This window comes from Thermobia domestica, chromosome 1 (genome assembly GCF_964235325.1).
Source record: "Thermobia domestica chromosome 1, izTheDome1.hap1.1, whole genome shotgun sequence".
In the NCBI taxonomy this organism is placed as follows: Eukaryota; Metazoa; Arthropoda; class Insecta; order Zygentoma; family Lepismatidae; genus Thermobia; species Thermobia domestica.
In genome coordinates, this window is record NC_137454.1 from 208,115,889 (window position 1) to 208,139,153 (window position 23,265).

Here is a 23,265-nt window from a genome sequence, read left to right on the forward strand (position 1 = left end):
TAAAAAGGACTAAGTTTGCGACTTAATAACTCTTGAACCGATCTCAATCAAATTTTTAACATGTATGAGGTTCGGTCCTGGAAAGTTTTTTTTTAGAGTTTGTTCCACTTTGATGGTAGAACCTATTAGAAGAGTAAGGTATATATATATATATATATATATATATATATGTGTGTGTGTGTGTGTGTGTGTGTGTGTGTGTGTGTGTGTGTGTGTGTGTAAAAAATTAAAAATATAAGTGCTGTCTTTGTGACTTCATCACTCTTGAACCAGTCAATCGATCTCAATCAAATTTTCAACATAGATGAGGATCGGAACTGAGGTGGTTTCTGTCATATCACTTTGACGTTGCAGTTTGGGGCAGGGGGAATGAAAGATATTTAAAAATGATCGAAAATGACCGATACTGAAATGGAGTCTATAGTTTTAGGGGTCGCTGAGATAAACAGTGACACTTCCGATGCTATTTAAATCCAAGTTCAGCCCCGTAGCATAGCGAAGGGAAGAGAAGATATATAAAAACGATCGAAAATGACAAATATTATTGTCGAATCCATAGTTTTCCAGTTGGCTGAGTTGAATACTGACACTTCCGATACCGTTTACAACCAAATTCAGCCTCGTAACTTTGGGGGAGGGAGATACATAATAATGACCAAATATCAGTGTCGAATCCATAGTTTTCGGCGTCGCTATGGTGAACAGTGATACTTCCGATCCCGTTTAAATGCAAATTCAGCACCTCAACTTGTGGGAGGAACAAAGTATATAAAATTATCAAAAATTATCATTATCAATGTCGAACTCATGGTTTTCGCGGTCATTGAGACGAACAATGACACTTCCGATGCCGTACCTCGCAACATGGGGGTGAAGGAGATATATAAGTTTATTGAAAATGACCGATATTAGTGCTGAATCCTTAGGTTTGGGGGTCTCTGAGACGAACAGTGACACTTCTGATGCCGTTTAAATTAAAATTCAGCCCCGCAACTTGGGGAGGAGGAGGGGGAGAGAAATATAAAAATAATCGATATCAGAGCACTTTATTAATAGTAAAAACTGACTGACTAAGGAAATTTATTATTATTATTATTATTATTATTATTATTATTATTATTATTATTATTATTATTATTATTATTAAGTTTAACCCAACGAAGTGGGTAATTGATGCTAGTAATCCATATTCACAAGTGAGACTTGAAATAATTTGGAGTTTGAGCCGTTATTTTGTATTTCCAATACAGGTCGAAAGTATTTATATAGATAGAGTTTACACAAAAGACAGACAATTGAATCGTTTTCAGTTTTCACTCAAATTATTCTAAAATATTAAGAGGTTTGATTATAATAATTATTATTTTAATTTTCTCTCTCTCCTTTTTAGTCAATATTGCTAAATATATTATAGTCTTCATCATAGCTATTCTGCCATTATTGGCAGGTTACTTGCTGCAACTGAGGAGCTTCGACGTTCGGTGGTCCGCAGCTAGTCTCTTCGTCTTGACGTAGCAATTTTCTGTTTTAATACCTTCCACCTTCCTTTAACTAGTCTCCTTCGCTCCCTCCCTCTCTTTCCATTCACAATACCCTCCAGCACGTCCCTCATGATACAGTTCCTCCTCAGCCAATATCCTAACCAGTTCCTCTTCCTCCTCTTAACAATATGTAAAATTCTTTTTTTCCCCTACTGCTAATTTTTTTAATACCTTCTCATTCGTTGTCCGTTCAACACAGCCATTTCTCTCCTTTTTTCTCCATGCCCATGTAGCGAAAGCCTGGAATTTTTAATCACTTTTGCGTAATGTCCATGTTTCTACCCTATGGAGTACATATTGGAATCAGTAAAACAAAATCTCAATTTTTCATTGGAAGTTTGTTTAATATAAGGGTTAGCGAATCATGGCTGTAAAGAAAAATCTGACGCCTTTAGAGTGTAAAAATAATTTTGCAATTCATGGTATTTCAATAATCTGTGCTGCCTTGATTTTCTTTCATGCGTATCAGGGGTAGCCTCCCCAGTTTGGGAACCAGTGGACTGTTTGATCTGTTAAAAAATATAAACAGATTACGAAACGTTGTGATTTAGGCATATCTTACAAGTAGTGAAACGTGGGCACCCATTAAAGAAGGAAGTCATCACCTAGGTTGTACACTATCATAATACTTACACAAAGTTAAACTATATTACATTTAGAAACATGCATTGTATTTTCGTAACTATTGGCGCATTGCAGAGTTTATTATCCCTTATATCCATAGTAAAATTCACCCATGAAAAGCTTGAGATTTCTTAAATGCAAGACATGCAAGACTTTTGCATGCAAGACCAAGACCAAGGGTTCCAGTGCAAGACCAAGACCAAGACTGGATGTGCAAGACCAAGACCAAGACCACCCCGGTCTTGTCTTGGTCTTGCATTTGCTCATCACTAGTAGCGCCATTCAGATTCACCATGGCCCAAAATGTTTAAGACACAGAAGTATGCTCGAAAGGTGCTTGCAACAGTGTTTTGGACGAGGATGGTGTGCTGCTAATTGACTATCTGTACAGAGATCATTCAATTACTGCAGATTACTATTTCTGCCTTCTGTACAAAGTGAATAAAATTCTGAAAGAGAAAAGATGCAGAAAGCTTTGAAAACATGCTCTGTTTTTGCAATACAATGTCTCTCCCACAAAGTTCACAAAACTCTTGATGTTCTAATGAAACCACAGTTTCAATGTATTGATATGTACTCTACTCACCCACTTGATCATGCACCCTTCGCCACCTTTAGCCCCAGTAAACCTAGACTGCTCCCAAATTTGAAAAAAAAAAGAAAAAAAAACTGAAGGGGAAGTCCTCTTCAGATGACGAAGAGGTGATAATGGCCACAGAACATTTCTTTAGACTGATCTTCTGATTATTATTATTATTATTATTATTATTATTATTATTATTATTATTATTATTATTATTATTATTATTGCAACTGTTAATGAAGTTATAGAAACGTCGGTATGATTATACTGACCTTCGTGGGAATTATGTGGAATGACCTGTAGGTTTCAATACCATCAGGCTTTCCTTCCTCGGCGGCCTAAGAACTTAACCAGCACCCATTTGTACAGAGGAAGAAATGTCAAAAAAGAAAAAAAAAAAGGTGCGCACTTGGACATTACTTTAATTAGTTGTTGCGCCTGAGCCTTCAACATCATTGTACACTATAGGTTAAAATTGTGTTTAATTAAAAGAAGTTCAGATTTAACTTCTTTTTTATTTATGATCACCAACCAACTTGCAGCTACATAAATGAGCAGCTCGGGTGAACATAATGATAAGCACTACTTTCAGTGAAATTGAGTTATTAAGTGGAATGGGTTGTGGTCAAACCACAGAAGAGTTATCTAGGTAGTTTAGTTTCCGAAATGTATCTGCAGATGTGTCATTATATTGAATTGCATGGGAATGGGCAATCTTCTTTACCAGTTCACTCGAAAGTTAGAATATGTGACATTCCCGAGCCGCTCAAATATTAATGCTCAAACTTAAGTATCGTTATGGCCCTTGCCCTAGTTTGAAAAAATTAAATGCAGATTTTAAGTTGCAATTAACACATTACAGTTAGTTTTAAATATACAAACTGTCTCACGCTAGCGACATCTATTGGCGTCAGACTGTGCAGCCAGCGACATGTATTGGCGTGACTACTTACTATTGGGAATTAGCATGACGTGCTAACATGTTCATCTTTTATAAATAGGATATAGTAGAACTTTCTAATTTTTGACAGCTGGTATGACTCTTGGCATTTTAATGTACTACCGGCACAGGCTTAACTAGAGGGGGCAGCCTCCCAAGAATCGCTGGACAACAGGTAAGGTTGTTTAAACTTTCAAAAGTAAGGAACCTCTTCCCTCCTCTCTAGCAAAATATCCTAATTATATCAATACATACCGGGCTAATTGGACTAGTGGTTTATCTTTATCCCGACGATATGAACATTGGGTAATTGCATTTAAGATGCGAAACGATCTGAGCGAGTTTACTAACAAGAACCATTAAGAATGTTAAGTTCACAGTAGAGAATTTACTTACCCTACCCGACTGAATCCAAAACCTTCCTAAAACTCCCCCAAGCCAAAGGATATTTGGATGTTATTCAATACAGCTGAATATATGTTGTATTAAAAATAAGACTCTGAGTTGGACTTAGCCTGTAATATTTTATGCAAATGAATAGTCCTTAGAACCATGGTCGCTCGCAGCACAGGAAGTTACTCCCTGGATTTTCAAAGGGAGTTCAGTTCTTCGAAATACATGTCAAAACATATTAATTTGCTCTCACATACTATAGTAATATAGTTCGTAGTTAACAAAGGTATGTGCGTAAATATCCGTTGTCTTGTATCATTATGTATTTTGTGCGCGAGTGCATCAAAGTGTGTGTATTCCCGATTCTGCTTGCGCTTGGTGCCGGTCTCTTGTCCCCCTTTTGAAGCAGTCTTTCGCCCCGTTGCAATCAGTCTTTTCCCTCTTAGAAAAGTTCCTATGGATGTCCCTGCTTGGAACATACTCGCTAACCAGGGATGTATGAAGTGGATTGGTCCTGGGAGTTTGGACCCCCTAAATCCTTACTTTTCTGTAAATTTAGTCTACTTTACGGGTGATTTTACAAATTTTAATATAATTTATCCTAATATTGAATTTGGATCCCCTTAAATGATTTCGACCCCTCCCGAAATTCGTATGTGCCTGAACCCGACGAATGAAAAACTGAAAAAAAAAGTTAGTTGGAATGTTTTACAATTTAGGCCATCAAATAGGTGACTCGTAATATCTTTGCAAAATCTGGTTGAGATTACCCAAAAAGCCAGGAACAAGAAAAAAGGCGTCCATGCGGACTATAAACAGTTCTGCTCGTTCAGCTCAACAAATAAAACCCGCAATAGTTAAGTTCGTGAATGTATCCCTTAAATGCAGAGGCAAAATAACGGCCAGAGTGATTTTGATTATTCTCTGGGCTGCGAATAACAAAAGATTGAACACCGGTACTACTGACAAACCAATAGCGAAAATTATTCCAAAAGACAAAACAAACAACTACATGAAATCAATTTTAAAGACAGAAATCTTCGTGTCATTATATTTAAAATGATACTACGAAAAGAAATCCCGAAATCTCCTAAGTTAAAATTAGTATTGACTACTAATTACCAAATGGCGTTATTGGAAATAGCAATTACAAACTAATCCACATTTTAAAATTTATTAATTGGCAATATATATAGTCTTGAAACATATAAAAATTAATATTTAAGGAACAAACCTCAAATTAATTGGTCACCGACAGAAATACAAAACGTAAATATTCTTTACCGGAAAAAAAATCTAGAAGGAATACTTCCAAAGCTCATTCAATTAACCATTTATATGTCTTCCCTCCAGAACGTCTTCGTTCTTCCTTTACCTTTCTAAAGAATGTCTATGGTGCGATACGAGTATATCTAACGCCACCTGCTTCTCAACTAGTACACCTGAAAAGCTCTGCCGTTCAAAATCTGTTGTTTTTAACTGCGTATATTCTTATCTCATCCGCGGAACAAAATATTTTTCTGCTTGCATTCTTCCATCCACCATCTATCTATCATCAAGATAGCATTGTTGTGGGAGCAACATTGTCCGGAAAACAAAGTCATCATTTTTTTTTCTTTTTGCAATAAAAGGAAAACATGCACTTTTCTTACCTCTTCAGCGAATTCAAAATCCCCTTCGAATTTTCGCTTCCTCTTGGATTCACTTGCGGCCACTAGGCACACAAGAACAACGATACACAAAATTCTCATTTGTCACAATACAACGAGATCAGTTTCTGTTTTAGTTATTACAAAAAAATAACACGAACGAATTATTCAAGAAAAGAACGATTTAGTAAACCGCGATGAATGAGAGGCACAATATAAAAAACAACAGACGCTGTGAATTAAAAACGAAAGTTATTGTTGCTTGTTTATGTTACTTTTCCCGACAGGTCACTATTGTAAATACGTATGTTGTATGTATAGAGAGACAAACACACCCGCTCCTTCTTCTACACCAACAAGCGAACGATCAGGCACAGGCACCAAAACAAACCTTCCGAGAAACGTCTGCTGGCGTTGTCTCCCCTGCAATACATGGATAGGTAAGTCTCACCAGAGCAAACTGTTCGATTTTCACGGCGAAGGGGGAAGCGGAATTAGCGCCAGCGATGCGTCTTTGTTTCTTTGTTGCTGCGGCAGCCAGGAGCAGAAGACAAGCCTTATTTGACGTTTCGTTCGAGGCTTTTATGCCTCGGTGTGCTCTTCTAAATGTAATAATGAACTCGTAATGTTAATCGTCTGTGTTACAGAACAGAAAATGATCTCAACAGAAAGGTATTACTTATAGTCTCAGTAACAGGTTTTTCTTTTATTTGCAGTGATTTTTTTCTGCTTTTGATATAAACATTCCACCACAAACTGCGCGGAAAAAAGTGTAATGGCTACTTTGTGTTAGATTGGATTGGATGGAAAGGGCGGAAACACGCAGGTCGCGGAATTGGTTGCCGGAGCATTTTCTATCCAAGGTTTCAAATGCTTGCCATGAGAGGGCAGAAGTTACCGCAAAATCTTCCATCATTGCGCAGTGCACCATACATATACATCATTACACGTTCATTTATTTTTTATTTATTTATTTTTTTGCCACATTAGTTTAATATTTTTTTTGCATTTTATATGTGTTTGTTACTGTTCCTAAGAACAAGCTGCTAATAATGGTAACATTGTTACGTATAATGTTCACAAGAAAGACGTTTTTAAAATTTCTAATGCGGAAGGTCTGGGTTCATTACCTTATTTCTATTAGAAACGTGAGAGGAGAGGGAATATACATGCAATCAGAGCTTACAGTTAGAACGGACAAAAAATACTAAGCATGTGAACGTTGCCTTACGATTTGCAGTATCTCTATGATAACAAAGAAGTATAAATAAATAAAAAGTCCCTTACCGATTTGTTTGTTTATACTTACTGTATGTGATTTGGGGGGGGGGAGAAACAAGTTTTAAATTGTAAACTTTCAGTTATCCACAGTTTCACGGTATCCACAATGTGCATCTGAACTTGTACTCTTTTGAGCAACCCAGTAGTAGTCAAAATATGCATAATTGACATATATCTATTCTCCCATACAACAGAGAAATCAGTATTACATAGGAAATTATAGATAAGTGAAATTTTGCAATTTGGGAATAGGAATACCCTTTTTTTTTTTTTTTTTTTTTTCAAAACCCCAAGTTTTGATTCAGGATAACTTCATTATTATGATCTCTCTCGTGGACCTCATAAGATTGTAATGTTGGTATGTACGTTATTCCAAAGAGTAACTCTTAAATGAAAAAATGAAATCTTTGTTTTACGTCCCACGATTATGCCGCCTAGGCTAAAGGAAATAATGATGATGAGAAATGAATGAAATGGTGGAATGAAGAAAGTGAGATGAAACGGGAAAACCCACGCACACGGTCTTTATCCATCACAAAGTTCACTAGACGCGAGCTAGGATCGAAACAGGGACTCCAGGCACCAGAGGTGAACGCTCTACCACTGAGCCACCGCGGCTCCACTTGAATGAAATCGAATGTTTGATTTCTGTGTTCTGCAAAATATAGCTAGAGCGTTTATCTCGACTGAGCTCGTTAATCGAGCCAACCTGTTAAGACTTTCACGGGTATATACAATAAAAAGTTGTGAAACGGCCGAAAGAAGCATTTTAAGTCCTATAGTTCTATCATTTTAAGTGAAAGAATTTCCAATGAGTACAATTAAGATTAACCGAAATATTATAGAAGAAAGAAGAAAAATTCAAGAACTTGAAATGATCTAAAAACAGAACAATACAATATTTTTGCACTATCATTAGATAGTATCTTTACATATACGTAAAACACCATGTGCGTAGGTTTTCTCAGGATTCTCCCGTTTCATTCCACCATTTCATTCATTTTTCATAACCACCGTCTCCTTTAGCCTAACCGGCATAACTGTGGGACGTAAAACTCAAAGATTTCATTTCATTTTTACATATACGTAAGAAGGATATCCTTTGAGAATAAACTAAAATGAATTAAAATACAAAGTGTTAAAAAAAAACATGTTTGCTCTAAAAGAACAATAAAACAAATCGTTAGAAAGTAAAAAATAATTCTACTTTCAAAACAAAAAAAAAGTACTTTACGACAATCTGTTGATCCACGATTAAAAAGAAAAGTATGGGAGCGCTTCCATACACTTACGTTATAAATTGATTGTCTATGATATGAGAGCGCTCCCCATATTTTTCTTTTTAGTTATGCATGAACAGATTTAAAAAAAAAAAAACAGAATTATCTTTAACTTTTAGTGCTATTTGTTTTTTCTTGTTTTTTTTTTTAAAAAAAGAAGTATTTTTAAGAAAAAAATATATACATATTTAATTTTCTACTTCCTAGTTATAATTAAATACATTCCTTATCGTTATAGAACTTTGTTTCCTTCCATACATGCCTGCCGAAACTCGGTTAGGGATGGGCATGAGTCGAGCTAAAACTAGACTCGACTCGAGTTTCGAGTCAAGTTAAAAGTAATTTTCTCGAGTCGAGTTCCGAGCCGAGTCACTGTTTTGAGGTCGAGTTTCGAGTCAAGTCGAGTTTGGTAAATGGCTCGCTCGCTCAGCTCGTTTTAACTCGTTTTGAAATCATGGCCTGCTTAGACTAGAAAGCGAAAGCCGTGAGAAATGTAAACAGTAATGTGGAATACTTTTAGTGTTGCTCACGTCAGGCGTGTATCTCTTCTCGTACATTTAGCACATCTTGTGGGGTTCATTTAGTGTATCTCGCCTAATCTCCAAAACAAGACGTCAATAGATTTTATAACGAGACAAACCCAAATGTCGTGAGCACCAATATAAGTATGTAGTTCTTACCATCAAGGCTGAGACCTGCACGATAGAATTTTTGAGCCCACGGAGTAATGTCAACCGGCTTGACTCGGTTCAACGTAGCGAACAGCTCGAGCCAGCTCGTTTGGGATGAGTCATCGGCTCAGCTCAATTGAGCCCAAGTCTTGAGCAGACTCGGTTAGAACAAGCCATCGACTCGGCTGAATAGAGCCGATGACACGAGCCGACTTCATTGAAATGAGCCACTGGCTCGGCTCATGTAAGCCATCAGCTCGAGCCAGTTCCTTTAAAAGGAGTCTATCCGCTCGGTTCGGTTAGGTGGGGTGAGCAATCAGCTCAGTTCGGTTCGCCTCGGGTGAACTATCGGTTCGAGCCAGCTCAGTTGGATGAGCTGTTGGCTCGTTTCACTTACCGGTTCGGCTCGATAGTGAATGAGCTGCGAGCCGAGCCGTTGATAACCCTAAACCCGGCAGAGCAGTTTTTAACATGCTTGGCCGGTGCCCTATAACTTTTAACAATTTTTGGCTGGAGGCCGAATACTTGCTCCTCGGCCGAATACTTGCTTGTCGAACCCAGAATCTCCTGACCGATGTCCTTGCTTCCTGAAGACTTCTCGACGACCGAGATCGACAGTCAACTAGCTTCTAGTCTTCTGATACAAACCTGCTACCTATCACGGTCATACACGGTGTTGTTATAATAATAATAATAATAATAATAATAATAATAATAATAATAATAATAATAATAATAATAATAATAATAATAATAATAATAATAATAATAAGTTGCAATAGTAACATTAATGATAATTATATTGACTGTGCAGGATATTTGAAGAGGCCTGTGCAGGATACTTAGAACTACACACAGGGTTTAGCTCGAATTGGCTTGTTTTGGCTTTACTCGTCTCGAAACTCGACCCGAATTCGAGTTGAATTGGAGGAAATTTTTTGACCCGAGTTGTCGAGTCGAACTCAAAGATATCTGTTTCGAGTCGAGTCGAGTTTCAAAGAAAACTCGCTCGTGCCCATCCCTAGACTCGGCGTTATTCGACGCTACAGTCTAACTCAGAAAGAGATTTTAAAATGTTATATTTTTTTCTTTTTTTGTGTGGAATATAATTAAGAAATGAGACTGTGACATTAGACGCTCCAAGAGGTTCGCTATAATCCATTATAATTAATCGCACCCAATGCTTTTATAGTTTTATATTCATTTCTTTATTTTACCCCAAAAGAATGTCCTTTTCTATGATTTTATAAAAGTATTATTTGTATTATTTTTTTACACTTAACTATTTTTACTTGTGTTATGTTTTCACATTTTCTTCTTATACTCGTACTTCTCCAATCTGAAACTTAATTTACGAAGATCCCCTGGATGTTATACTGTACATGGCAACTCTAGAGCATTTTGGTTGCATAACAAAATAGGATATATAGTTCTTGGAGCGCAATATTAATTAATGAAAAATTTGAAAAATATATATTAATCAATTTCAGGGAAAGTGTTTAAAAGTAAAAAATGATAAAAGTGCTAAAAACCAGAAAATAAAGCTCTTAAAAGTATAAAATAATTCATTTGTATTATCTTTAAAGAAAATTTGAAGCCTGTGGCAGCCCAAATAAAAAAATAATCTATATATATAAAAGAGAACGCACAAATCCTTTGTCACCTCATCACGCTAATACGGCTGAACCAATTTCTTTCATTTTTGGGGGGTTATTAGGATTTGGACCCTAGATGGTTTTTATCATATCACTTTAATTTTTAATTACCAGTGTCTTGAGATAATTGACCATTCAAGTGTCCATAACGTACAAATCCTTTGTTAGTTCATCATAGGTAAAAATAAACGTATTTATATGCAACCCGCATGACCGTGTCACTCGGCGGGTTAACATAAATGACAGGCGATATAATGTTAACATTTACTGCAATCTACTATGGTTTTTATCATATCACTTGAAAGCGAAAACTTCCGGGGTGACCGCAGCGAAGCGGGGCGGGTTAACATAAATGACAGGCGATATAATGTTAAGATTTACTGCAATCTTCTATGGTTTTTATCATATCACTTGAAAGCGAAAAAGTAAAAATTATCTAAGTAACAAAGTTTATTGCGTTCCGGGGTGACCGCAGCGAAGCGGGGTGAACGCTGCTAGTGTCACATAAAATTATTATTGAAACTAATTTTATATTAGTTATTAATTTGTTTGACTTGGCACAGACTTCAAAATTTTTATAGATAATAATAATAAATTATTTTCTGTTTTAAGAGATCTATTATCATTATTTTCTGCTTTTAAAGCTTTTATTATTTTCTGCTTTCTATCTCTTTCGTTGAAGTCGGTTAATATTGTAATTTTAAAATTATTTTCTGATTTTAGTGCGCTTTTGCAGTCGGCTATTTTTCTTTTATGTATATTTAATTTTCTCATTTTTTCATTACCCAAGAGTTTAGTTAGATATCTAAACTAGAGGTAGGGCATTAACTTACTATAAAGTGGATCAGCCTACGAAATATGCCCGAAGAAACATATATATATGAGACCGGGGTATTCACGAACACTTAGGCTTTGATTATAAATAACTTTTGTTTTTAGAGATAAAATTAAGATTTCTTGTAAATAGAAAGCTTGGAGCTTTTCCTGTTTACTAAAGTGCAGAGAAAAGCCAAAAGTAACATTTTTCAACAAATCAGTGAGATGTTTTAAAATTGTACCTATGTTCGGGATTGCCTCAGTGGTCGGGGCAATCCCGAACATACTGTTAACTTAAAACTTTCCTTTACGAAAGAATCGAAATGCATTAAAATACATTAAAATTATACCGTAATTTAGTATTTTAATCTTTAAGATGAATTACAGTTACAAACATAGACAAGTTATGACCACACCTGATTATCTTTGAAACCATCACAAATGAAAGCTAATAGGTAATAGGCTAAACAAAATGTACTTTTATGAAACAAATTTAGAAATAACGGTGCATTAAGTAAAATATTCATTAAAATGATTACATTATTTGGAATTGTAGAAATCACGCATTAATATATGCATATACGAGATACACTCATTAATGTTTTACTTCCAAGGACAGTATTCTTTATCATTCAAATGTGGTTAATAGGCTGAACAAAATTGTCTAACTGTTGTGAATCACACACAGAAAAAATCTACGTTGTTACGGATATATATGTAAATATAAACACGATGTTAACACCATCATCTATTCAAAAGTTTCATGGTTTGACTCCAAAGATTATAATCAGATCCTTATACAATTCATTGAAACGTGCGATAAAGGATATTCTTTGAAACTAAAAAGCAATAATCAAAATCGGTACATCAATGGTAGAGTTATGCGTGAACCTGTACACAACGAAGTCGATTAATTAAGATATTAACACTATCAGCCGTTGAAGAGTTTCATAGTTTGGCTCTGAAGATTATTGTTAAATCCTTATGAGGTTTACTTGAAACCACCAAGATAGAACATTCTTTCAAACAAAATAAGAATCAACAAAATCGGTGTATTTATGTCGAAGTTACGAGTGATCATATAGAAAATTAATAAAATTGATAATGAACACTATCTGCCATTGAGGAATTTCATGATCTAGCCTTGACGACTATTGCTGGTTCTAGTAAAGTTTACATGAAACCACAAAGAAAGAATACTCTTTCAAAAAAGAAAGAAAGTAAAAAAAAAAAAAAAAGAATCTTTCAAATTGGTGCACTTATGTCGAAGTTATGCGTAAACATACGCATATTAAAGTTAGTTAACATCTCGTACGGTTTTCACATTATATCCATTGAGGTGTATCATGATCCAGCTCTAAGAATTATAATTAGATCCTGATTAAATGTTTATGAGACCACCGGGAAATTATACTCATTCACAAAAACCAAGAATAATCAAAATCGGTGCACATATGTTGAAGTTATGAATGAACATATACACACAGCATACATATTGTCACCTTACTATGCAAAATTTAATCATTTTATATCATTGGGAAGTGGGTTAAGTATATAGGTCAAACATGACGTTTTCTGCCAGCACTTCTTGTAGGTCATCATTGGCAACCAAACATTTTAGTTGCCAATATTCAGCAACTACTTGCCGGATCTAAACGAAATTTAGTGGACAAGTATCTCATTGTCTAAGCAATAATGATCGTTATATTTGCTGGCCGTGTTCGGGCAGGAACAAGCTCGTCTTGGCAACAGATTCCGTGTACCATAGCTTTACGCGCAGGAAGTTCATCTGAGTTCGGTTCACTGATTGTGATCCACTTGTTACATGTTTTCTATTCGCACCTAAATATGATAAAATTTGACGCATATGCTAAAGAGAAAGAACTCGAAAAGATTAAAATTAATGAAACTAATTTTTATTTTATTTTAGAGTTAAATATAGAGCTTCTGGCGAGTAAGTTTCTTTAACATGACTGTACAGTTCGTGATAAATTATAGAAAATAAGTCATAATATCAGTATAACATATAAAACATACTGCATGCAAGCAGGATTCATTTTCAATATTAGTGCACTAAGTAAGGACTTGAGACGGATGGGTCCTGGCGGTGTCCTCCCACTTGCGTACATTCCCATTTGCGTACATGTCACAATCCTTCTCAGTTGCATACAAGTGCCAGATACAATAAAATGTCATGATTTAAAAACGATATAAGAATTCCCATTTGCGTACAGGTTCAATAGCTGGTACTATTTCTGTGAATTTTGGTTAGTTTTTGAGCAGAGGGGGATATGGAATTTAAAGGTTTCGTTTCGAGTAGCAGCCACAGCGAATAAGAGTCCCTGCATGGTTTCATTTTGCAGGTCAGCACGACCTTCTTTATTGACGGCACATTTAAGAGCTACAACAAATTTTCCTCCCAAATTTTTGTAATTCATGCAGATATTGGAAGTTTAATAGAGGAAACTAATATGATTCCAGTAGTTTTTAGCCTTCTCCCGAACAAGAGAAAGCATATATATGAAAGGTTGAAGTCCTGAATTGGAATCGTGAAGTTGTAATGGTAGAATTCAAGGAAGCAGTAATAAATTCTTTTAGGACAATTTTCCCTTCAGCTTCCATAAGTGGGTGAAATTTTCACTTTAACCAGTGTCTTTGGTGTAAGACACAGGATTTGATCTTGGTTACAGACTACAAAAACAATGACTTCAGGTTCGAATGTTTGCGTCATTAGCTTTTCTTCTGTTAGAAATAGTCGACAGTGGTTGACTGTCTATTCGAGAAGACATCCCCTAAACTTGACCAGTTCTATGGCTATTTCATTGACCAATGACTAGAAAATTCTACAGTCCCAATAAGCATGTGGAACTGTCATGTAAAACGCCATAGAACAAATAATCCCGCAGAGGATTGGGATAATAGATTATTAAATACTCTACTAAACAAGCAAAATCCTCATGTCATCGAATTAGTCCATTTTCTGAAATTAGAACCCAGGACAAGTGACTATGCTTACGACAGAGAGAACCTCAACTTGCAAGGTAAAAGAAGAAAGTATATATGCAGCTCGACAAAAAAAAAAAAAAAAAAAAAAAATTCTTGGGTAGTTTTGATGTTTCAAAATATGTTAGATGATATTTGGGTGCACTTTCATATATTCATAAGTTGTCATATAGGTGGTGGTAACAACGGTAAACGGCCTACTGCATGTGGCGGTCTGGCCAGGTCGGCAGGTCGGCAAACGCCGAGGATCTCGGAGCTGTGGAGACCCCAAGAACAAAACTATAAAATTTGGTTTGTATTAAAAACGTTCACATACATTTAGATACTACTCTATCGCATTCAAGCATAGGATGTGTGAAAATTACTTCAAAGCTGTAGGCCTCGTTCGCACTAACTCATGTTTGCAATAAGCATTAATATAAACTTACCTTGTAGTACACATATTTGATTGAAATTCTCAAAGAAAGCAAACCTGGTAGGCTGCTGAAATTTAGACCTAAAATATGAAACTTGTATAACTTAGTGGTACTCAATAAAGAATAGCGACAGTGCAAGCATTGGAACGCACCGGGACCCCCGCTCAACCCGTTTATTATTCCATACTTAATATTTATATTGTTGTTCGTTTCTTATGTATGAGAAAGAATTATTGTGAAATTTTAGATTACTAGCAATTTTGGTATGATTTTTCTTTCTGTTTTGGGGACCTCCTTTGAATTGTCAAAACACAAGTGACATTGGAAATTAAAAATATTTTCGCTGATTAGTATTGTGTTTAGCTAAATGGTTAGCGCACCTGCCTACGACGCTCATGCTCATGGTCGATTCCCGATGGGGACACCCAAAAATTTCAGTGTTGACCAGCATCGTAAGGAAAATTGGAGCTACCTGAATTAAGAGGTAACGGACTCCGGTCTAGAAAGCCGACATTAAGGACTTCGGGTGTCGTTGCACTAATTTCGCATCCTCGTGGCGATGACAGCTTTCGAAAGCCAAAGCGGACATGATATTTCAACATTATTAGCTTCTAATCAGATAAAAGAGAGAGAGAGAGAGAGAGAGAAAGAAAGAGAAGCAGAAATTCAGACCAGAAGATTGGTTATATAGCGTTTAATCGACATAGTGTTATTTATAGGACGATAAGGAATTGTTTACAGAGGGGGGGGGGTCAGAAGGGGGCACATTCATTAGATTCTGTCAAAGACCACGGGAATTTCCTTGAATTGGTCATGTTAGTTGCAAATTATGATGTGGTTCTGCAAAATCGTGTTACAAAGTGTATTAAAGACACCAAAACGCACAAACTGAAAATAAAGAAAGAAAAAAAAGAGAAAAATAGAAGGGAAGTCGACAAAAGGACAAACTGGACGAAGCTCTCTCTTGACTTTTTTTTGTCAAAAAGATTCATCAAAATTTAATCAAGATAATAAATTTGGACGAAATATTATTTTCAAAGACCTTCAAGACAGTGTTGTTTATAACTTGATGATGGATAGTACACAAGGTATAGCTTTTATGGACCAGTTGGCAATCTGTGTCCGCGGTAAGGTAGTCCAAGGAAAGGTATATGAAAGACCTAAATTTAACAGTTGTTGATGATTCAAGTGGACTTGCTTTGTATGAATGTTTAAAGTCAGAGCTGGTTGAATGTAGCATTAAAATTTCGAATATTATTGCGTGTTATTTTGATGGGGCGAGTAAAATGAGCGGCTGTTACAATGGTCTTCAAGCGCATTTCAAAAGGAAGAATCCGTATTTAATTTACACTGTATGGGACACGTACTAAATTTGGCTGTAGCTGATACTACAGTAAATTTGCTCCAAGCAGAAAATTTATTTTATTTATTAAATAGTATAGGAATCGGCTGTTTTCTTAAATTCTTGTTACAAGAGAATGACTGTCTGGGAGAAAGAGGCTAAAAAGAAACAATGCCAGCACCAAACTATGCAGACTCCAAAAAATTGGTGCCACAACATGGTGGAGTAAGCATACGGCACTTTAATCAATTATTGACATACAGTTTCTGATAAGTGATACCAATTCAGGAAAGTTGACCCTTTTGTTGAATGTTTTAAATAAAATATTGAATGGAAAGCAATAGTCCAATGTTCTCATGCCTTTTGTTATGCTCGATATTTTCTGATCACAACCCCCGTTAAAATACTTAAAGAAATGGATTACTGTATAGCTTGGAAATTGGTGCAAACTTTGTTAAAACAAATCACTGTTAAAATTAGTCACTGTTAAAATTAGTTCAGAACTCTGAATTTCTCACTTGACAAATTAAAATAGTGTGCAATTGCCATGAATAGTATTTTAGAGGATGTGGATGTAGTAGAAGTTTCACTGGACTTCGATGAAAAGAGAATTTCGAAGAAAAATGCCCAGCGAGAAAGCAAAAGATGAAGTTTTAGAAGTTACTCCAGTTCAGAAATTTAAACAAATCTATTTCTGTATTATCGATTGTGCTACTTCAAGTATTGAAAGAAGATTTAATCCAAACAGATATTTTGAAAGATTGTTCATGGCTCCATAAAAAAAAAAAAAAAAAATCCCTGAAATAGCAGACATTGACGAATTTCCAACAGAAGTCTTACGCATCATTTGTCACCCAACCTTAGTTGATCTTAGACTCAGTGGGATCAAAGTGACGAAATTGATGTGAATAACTTAAATAAAGACGAATGACTGTTCAGTCAGAAGAAGGCGAAGAGAACTATGTCAACTGCTGAGTGAAGAAGAAATGTTCTAGATGCATAGCATGTACCTTTAACATTGTTTTCGTGCTGTCACAATCTGGAATTTTTCCCAATCTACATACAGCTTATAAGTTTATAATACATAACTCTGCTTTGTGCGCAGCTAACCTGCAGAAGGACCTTTTCAAAACTTAAAATTGTTAAGAATGGATTAGAATAGAATTTCTGCGCTAAACCAAGATTTAATGTCTGTTACTTTTTATAAATATAGAACGAGACTTGTTCGTAAGTTTAGATAAAAATTTGATTATAGATGAAGCAGCAATAACGAGTGAGAAAGTTAGGAAAGATCTATAGACCTGATCTAGGTAGAAGGAGACTTCTTTTCTCTGTTAGTAAATGTTGTAGTATTCATAATATGCCAATATTCTTCATCATCAACAGAATACAGTATTAGATATACAAACATAATTTTACAGATTGATAGTTTGAAATTTCCTTTTTATAAGCAGGGGTAAAAGTGAGGGGAACGCGAGGGGACCCCGTCCTCCCGCCTCGAAAAAATATGTTCGGCGTCTCCCCAGTTCCTAAAAAATTACAATGGACCAAGATAGGCAGGGGAAACGGGCTGACATCATGCAGCTACCTACTGTCCATCTATATTTTCAGATCCACTTTTTCCCCTGTTTATGAGTGAATCTAAGTACAATACACACAATTTGCATATATTTCTTTGATTTTATAGGATTTTTATGTAGATTTTTATACGCCTATGCGAAATCACTATTTTGAAGTTTGAAGTAACCTACGTATTGTAAGTTTCATGTAATAAAGTATGAAAAGTATAAAGTATTCCTGGTAGTATTTAAGTCTGTTGGTTACTTACCTTATATCATTGATCAAGGTATGGTAGAATTTATGGAATTAGAACATGTAAGCATACTGTAGAGGTTTGCTATTAAAATAAAGCTCCTATAAAACAATGCGGTAGGTAACTTTACTTAAATGGGCCAATAATAATAGAATTTAGTAAACACGCAAGTGGACATTTTTTTACAGGGGTACCTCTAGGATCCTGCAGCCGAGGACCCCCAGAGATACCAGACCGCTCCTGATCCAGATATTAGTTTGACGAAGACTCTTTATAAAAGTCGACTTCTATATCCCTTTGATGTGATTTGTGAATTCATATCACACATATTTCGGGGATACATTGGTCGAATTTGAATTCAACGTGAGGAGTGAGTCGAAAAAAAAATCTTACAACAATATGGAAAGCATGTATGCATCTTTTCGTATTTCCTTGAGCATTAAATTCCATATCCTTCTCTGCTCAAACTTTATTAAAAATACACAGAAACAGTGTCAGTTATTAAACATGTACGGAAGTGGGAAAACTCTTGTCAATAACAAAATATATCATGTCATCGCCCATGGTACTTTTACGCATCTGGGAAGTAATCGTCCTGGCTACAACACTAGTAGATTCTAAAAAGAAAGAAAAAGAAATATTTCAGCTTTACTCCCATGTTTATGCCATGTAAGCTAAAGGAGATGGTGATGATGAGCATGAATGAAATGGTGGAATGATAAAAGTGTGAGGAAACGGAAGGATCTCGATTAAACTCACACACATGGTGTTTGTCCACAACGGTGTTTGTCCACGGTGTGTGTCCCACTTGGCACGAGTTGCGATCGAATCAAGAACCTCATGCATAAGAAGTGAACGCGGTACAACTTCATCACCTCCTAATTTCCCAAAATACAAAGAACATGTGTGTATGTGAAGAAAAGTTCGTGTATTTTGATTAGTCTCCATGAGACAGAAGAATGACGGTCGTGGCGGTAGTGTTCGTCCCTTAGTGGCGGTTTCTAACTTGAAGAAGAAAGTGAAGAAGGAGTACTATTTTCCTCGATTGCCTTATAAGCAGTACAATGATTCGATAAGTTGTTCGCGTAGTTTGGAGACCATTAAAGAGAATGATTCACAAGTGATTTGCGCGCATTTGAAACCTTTTACTTCAGTACAGGTAACGAAATGAGCCATGGGAAGATCGCTATTCTCAATATCAGATAATACTCTCGCTGCAATTTAGAATATTGTCGACTAAGAACGAAACATCAGCTTCCAAGTATTGAAACAGAGGATCAAATAAATCTGGACAGAATTCTCACGGAAGACCTGCACTACAGAAAAAAAAAGCAAAAAAAAAAAAAAATTGCAGTGGGAGCTACTTGTTGGCAGCCAGAAGAGGATCTTCTCACAATTTCTTAAGATTTCCTTAGGTGAATTGGTAGGTGTGGGACGTTCAAGAGAATATCCCTATATTTGAAACATATTTTCGAAACAAACAAGTTGGCGTAATTACGACGTCCTACGTAAAAATTGCTTAAGCTAGAAACTTGAAACTTGGACAGTTCATCGGATTTGTGATGGAAGCAGGGGTGTTATGAGGCGTATATGGGAGTGTACAGCATATACCCACCTAATATTTCTGTAGGCCAGAGTATACTCACCTTAAATTTACGAAAGAATGAACGTATAGGTGGTTTACATAATCTATATATATATATATATCCAGACAACGAGCATAAGTACCACTACTGTACAGTCATAAACATAAATAAGTAGAGGTAAGACTATTTATTATGGCTCCATCCTCTACTTATTTATGTTCGTGGTTGCGCATTGCATGTTAAATATTCAGTTCTATACTCAAAGATGTCAAATATTATGTCTTTTCTTTTCTTTATTTCTTAATTTGCTTTTATTTTGTTATTTTTTTTTTATTTATTTAGACATTACTGGGCCCAAAGAGCAGAGTCTCACAGTAGGGGCATTCCCTTTCTTTCCGTTGAGTACAAGAATTAAAGTGAAAATAAACTAAAACCCGGCTACAGAAAGAAGAACTTAAACGCAAGATGTTTGCACAGTGTTATCTTAAAGCGTCCAGATTTGTTCCATATGCTTTCATTTACCAACAGCTTTCCAACGATATGCTACTTGACCTCCCTTGTCATTTTAAAATTTTGAGTAGGACCCTGTCTGGGACCCTGTGGAGGACCCTGGGACAAATATTTTTACTTTCAATCATTGTACTTTTGAAACGATGACACATGTTTTCCTGTTTTTACATCTGTCTCACCGTTTCAGTTTCTTTAGGGTGGCCATATCCTTTACAATGACGTTGTTGCTGACATTTTGACCGACCGCTATTCTGCACAGGGTAATTTTAGAGAGTCGAGACTTGTACTGTACTCTTTCATTTCCCAACAGCTTTCCAACGATGTGTTACTTGACGCTCTTATCATTTGTAATTTTTAAGTTGGACCCCGCCTGGGACCCTGTGGGGGGCAATGGCACAACATTTTTTGTTTTGATATGTTGTACTTTTAAAATAATCAAACACGTGTTTTCCTGTTTTGGCATCTGTCTCATTGTTTGCGATTTCTAAGGGTGGAAACGGGTTTTCTGGACACCCTGTATATTCATATAACTCGCACACTATATGCATTCGAATTTTTTTATTACGGTTTCGTAATAGGCGTCATTAGTATTTTAATTGGTATATAAACCATCTTCCACTTCGATATATAATCTCTCTCTCTTCCCTTGTAAGATGCCCATACAAGACGTTTGATTTTTGTGCGTGACTTCGACTTAAGACGAATTCTACATAAAACGTGCAGAAAGAAGAACACAATATATTGTCTACAGTAACACGTAGGGGCATTTACTTGTTCTGTACAAATATGGCGAACAACAAAATTTTAGTAGGAATTCACCATTCTTGATAGATAAATCATAGAAGTATTAACATATTTATCTTAAAAAGATCTTTCAAATGACGAATTACTCAATTGCCTTTTCTACTTAAAATTTTAAGTTGCGAATGGAGATAAGGCGAAGATCAGTTGTTGGTGTATCCAACATACTATCTGGTTGTGACAGTTCACTTACACCATGAACTTGCGTGAGGACAGAGTGAACATGGGACCTCCACAGAGCGTCATAAGGGCATGTATGTTGTACGATTACAAACTGGGATCAAACGCCGCTGCAACAGAGTGGAAGATATGCCAGGCCTTTGGTGAGGGTGCCATGACTATGCGGACAGTGCAGCGGTGGTTTAACAAGTTTAAAGACGATGACGAAATACTCGAAGATACACCATGTGCCGGAAGACCAACACATGTACAAAATGAAGATCTTCAGGCAGCAATTGAGGCGAACAGTGGCCAGACATGTGAGGAACTGAGACTACAGTTCAGTGTGAGTGGAGAAATCATTCGGCAGCACCTCCATCAACTTGGGAAGCACTACAAGTTGGGTCGATGTGTCCCACATAATTTGACTCCGGGCCAGAAGGTAACGTGAACAGACAGCTGTCTCGTCTGAGGAAAGAGCCATTTCTGGACAGGGTCTTGACATGTGATGAGAAACGGGTTCTGTACGAAGCTCCACAGCGGCGTCATCATTGGTTAGCATCCCTTGAACCGATTCCAAAACAGCCGAAAGCATCAACGCACCGAAAGAAGGTCCTCTTGTGTGTTTGGTGGACTACTCGCGACATCGTGCATCGAGAACTGCTACCAACTGGTCACAGCATCAATGCAACTGTCTACTGTCAGCAGTTGAGCCGTGTTCAAGAAAAACTCAAAACTCTGGAGCCAGCACTTCTGAATCGCAAAGGAGTCCTCCTGTTACAGGACAATGCTAAGCCTCACGTGGCTAGGATGACCTGGGACATCATTCTACGCCTTGGAAGGGAAATACTATTGCATCCACAATACTCCCCGGACATTGCAATGTCCGATTATCACCTGTTCCATTTCTTGGACAATCATCTTAGAGGACGCCAGTTCAAATCCCTAGTAGATGTGCAAAACGCACTTGATACCTTCTTCGCTTCACGGTCCACCAAATTATACCGCGAAGGAATCCATGGCCTTCCAGAACGTTGACAGAAGGTCGTCGATGCTGATGGGGACTATTTTAGATCTACCAGGTACGTCTTAGACGACATATCGATGTTCGAAGGTGGTAGGTGAAAAAGCGGCAGAACTTTCTTGCTTACCTTTATAATTACTAATGTAAAGATAATTTGAATATCTACTTACGTACAATAGCACACAAGTTTCCTGCATACACTGAACAAGTTATTTCATCATTAAATATGTGATCTATAAATTGATCGGGCTATTATCGTAACAAGATTAAAGCCTGAGGTAATTCAAAAGGCAAAAGGCTTCCAGTATTAACGTTCGTTCACTCTTTAAATTTATTTTAAAAAATTCAAGAACTTACAGCCAATTTTTAATGGCTTCTACTAAATATACGAATTATTAATAACAATAAGAATAAACAGCACAAAAGATCATATCAAACGTCCGAAGGTAAAGCCAACGTATCAAGTAACTTTAGAGTAACATAGCCATCAAACATTGTAAAATGCGATCAAGTTTTAGGTCATTTTGTCCCGTGTGAATTTGGAGCTCAAAACCAGTTGTAATTTCTATCTGGTACTCTAGAATGTATTAAGCCTTTTGCATGCGAGATGACGTCAATATCCCAACTCTCAGTGTATATGAGTCGCAGCGGATCAAGTCTAACGTCATTCGACAACTGATAGTTGAAGCTAGTAGCTACGCAAAAAAAGAATTTTTATGATCAGATGTAAGATATTGCCCATCAAAGAAAGTTAACTTTCCGCAAAACTGCGGTGCATTTTACAATTTTATTTTCATACAGCCACAAATGATACACAATCTCGTGAAGATTTTTTTTTTATCGGCAAGATACGTTATTAAATGTAATGGCCAAAAAATGGTTCAGTCACTCTCGTTCTGAAAATTTTGATGCCTAGGATGCTCTTTGCAGTGGGAAAACAATAGCTGCAAAAGTAGTTGATATTCTGGTAAAACTGGGGTGTCATTTGTGGAGGGCAGGTATCAATCACTTCACCCTGCGTTTGCGAAAAACACGCTGTTGAAATAAATTGTATACTAATATACTGACAGAAAACGAGGATATGGCTGTTTTCTTGTAGGTTGTACAACGTCTCACCAAAGGTAGCCGTTAACCCTGGTTCGGCTAATAATATAAGTAAATCTTTAGTGGCAGTAATC

General features: G+C 36.4%; 1 protein-coding gene across 1 annotated transcript in view; it reads right to left on the reverse strand.

Annotated features, from left to right (window-relative positions):
• Positions 1–6,442, reverse strand: part of Cow (Proteoglycan Cow) — a 745,575-nt gene extending 739,133 nt beyond the window's left edge. Inside the window, exon 1 of the mRNA XM_081769198.1 lies at positions 5,734–6,442. Coding sequence (XP_081625324.1) covers positions 5,734–5,832 — 99 coding nt within the window. The 5' untranslated portion in view covers positions 5,833–6,442. The remainder of the gene's footprint in view (positions 1–5,733) is intronic.
• Between the last annotated feature and the right edge of the window lie 16,823 nt (positions 6,443–23,265).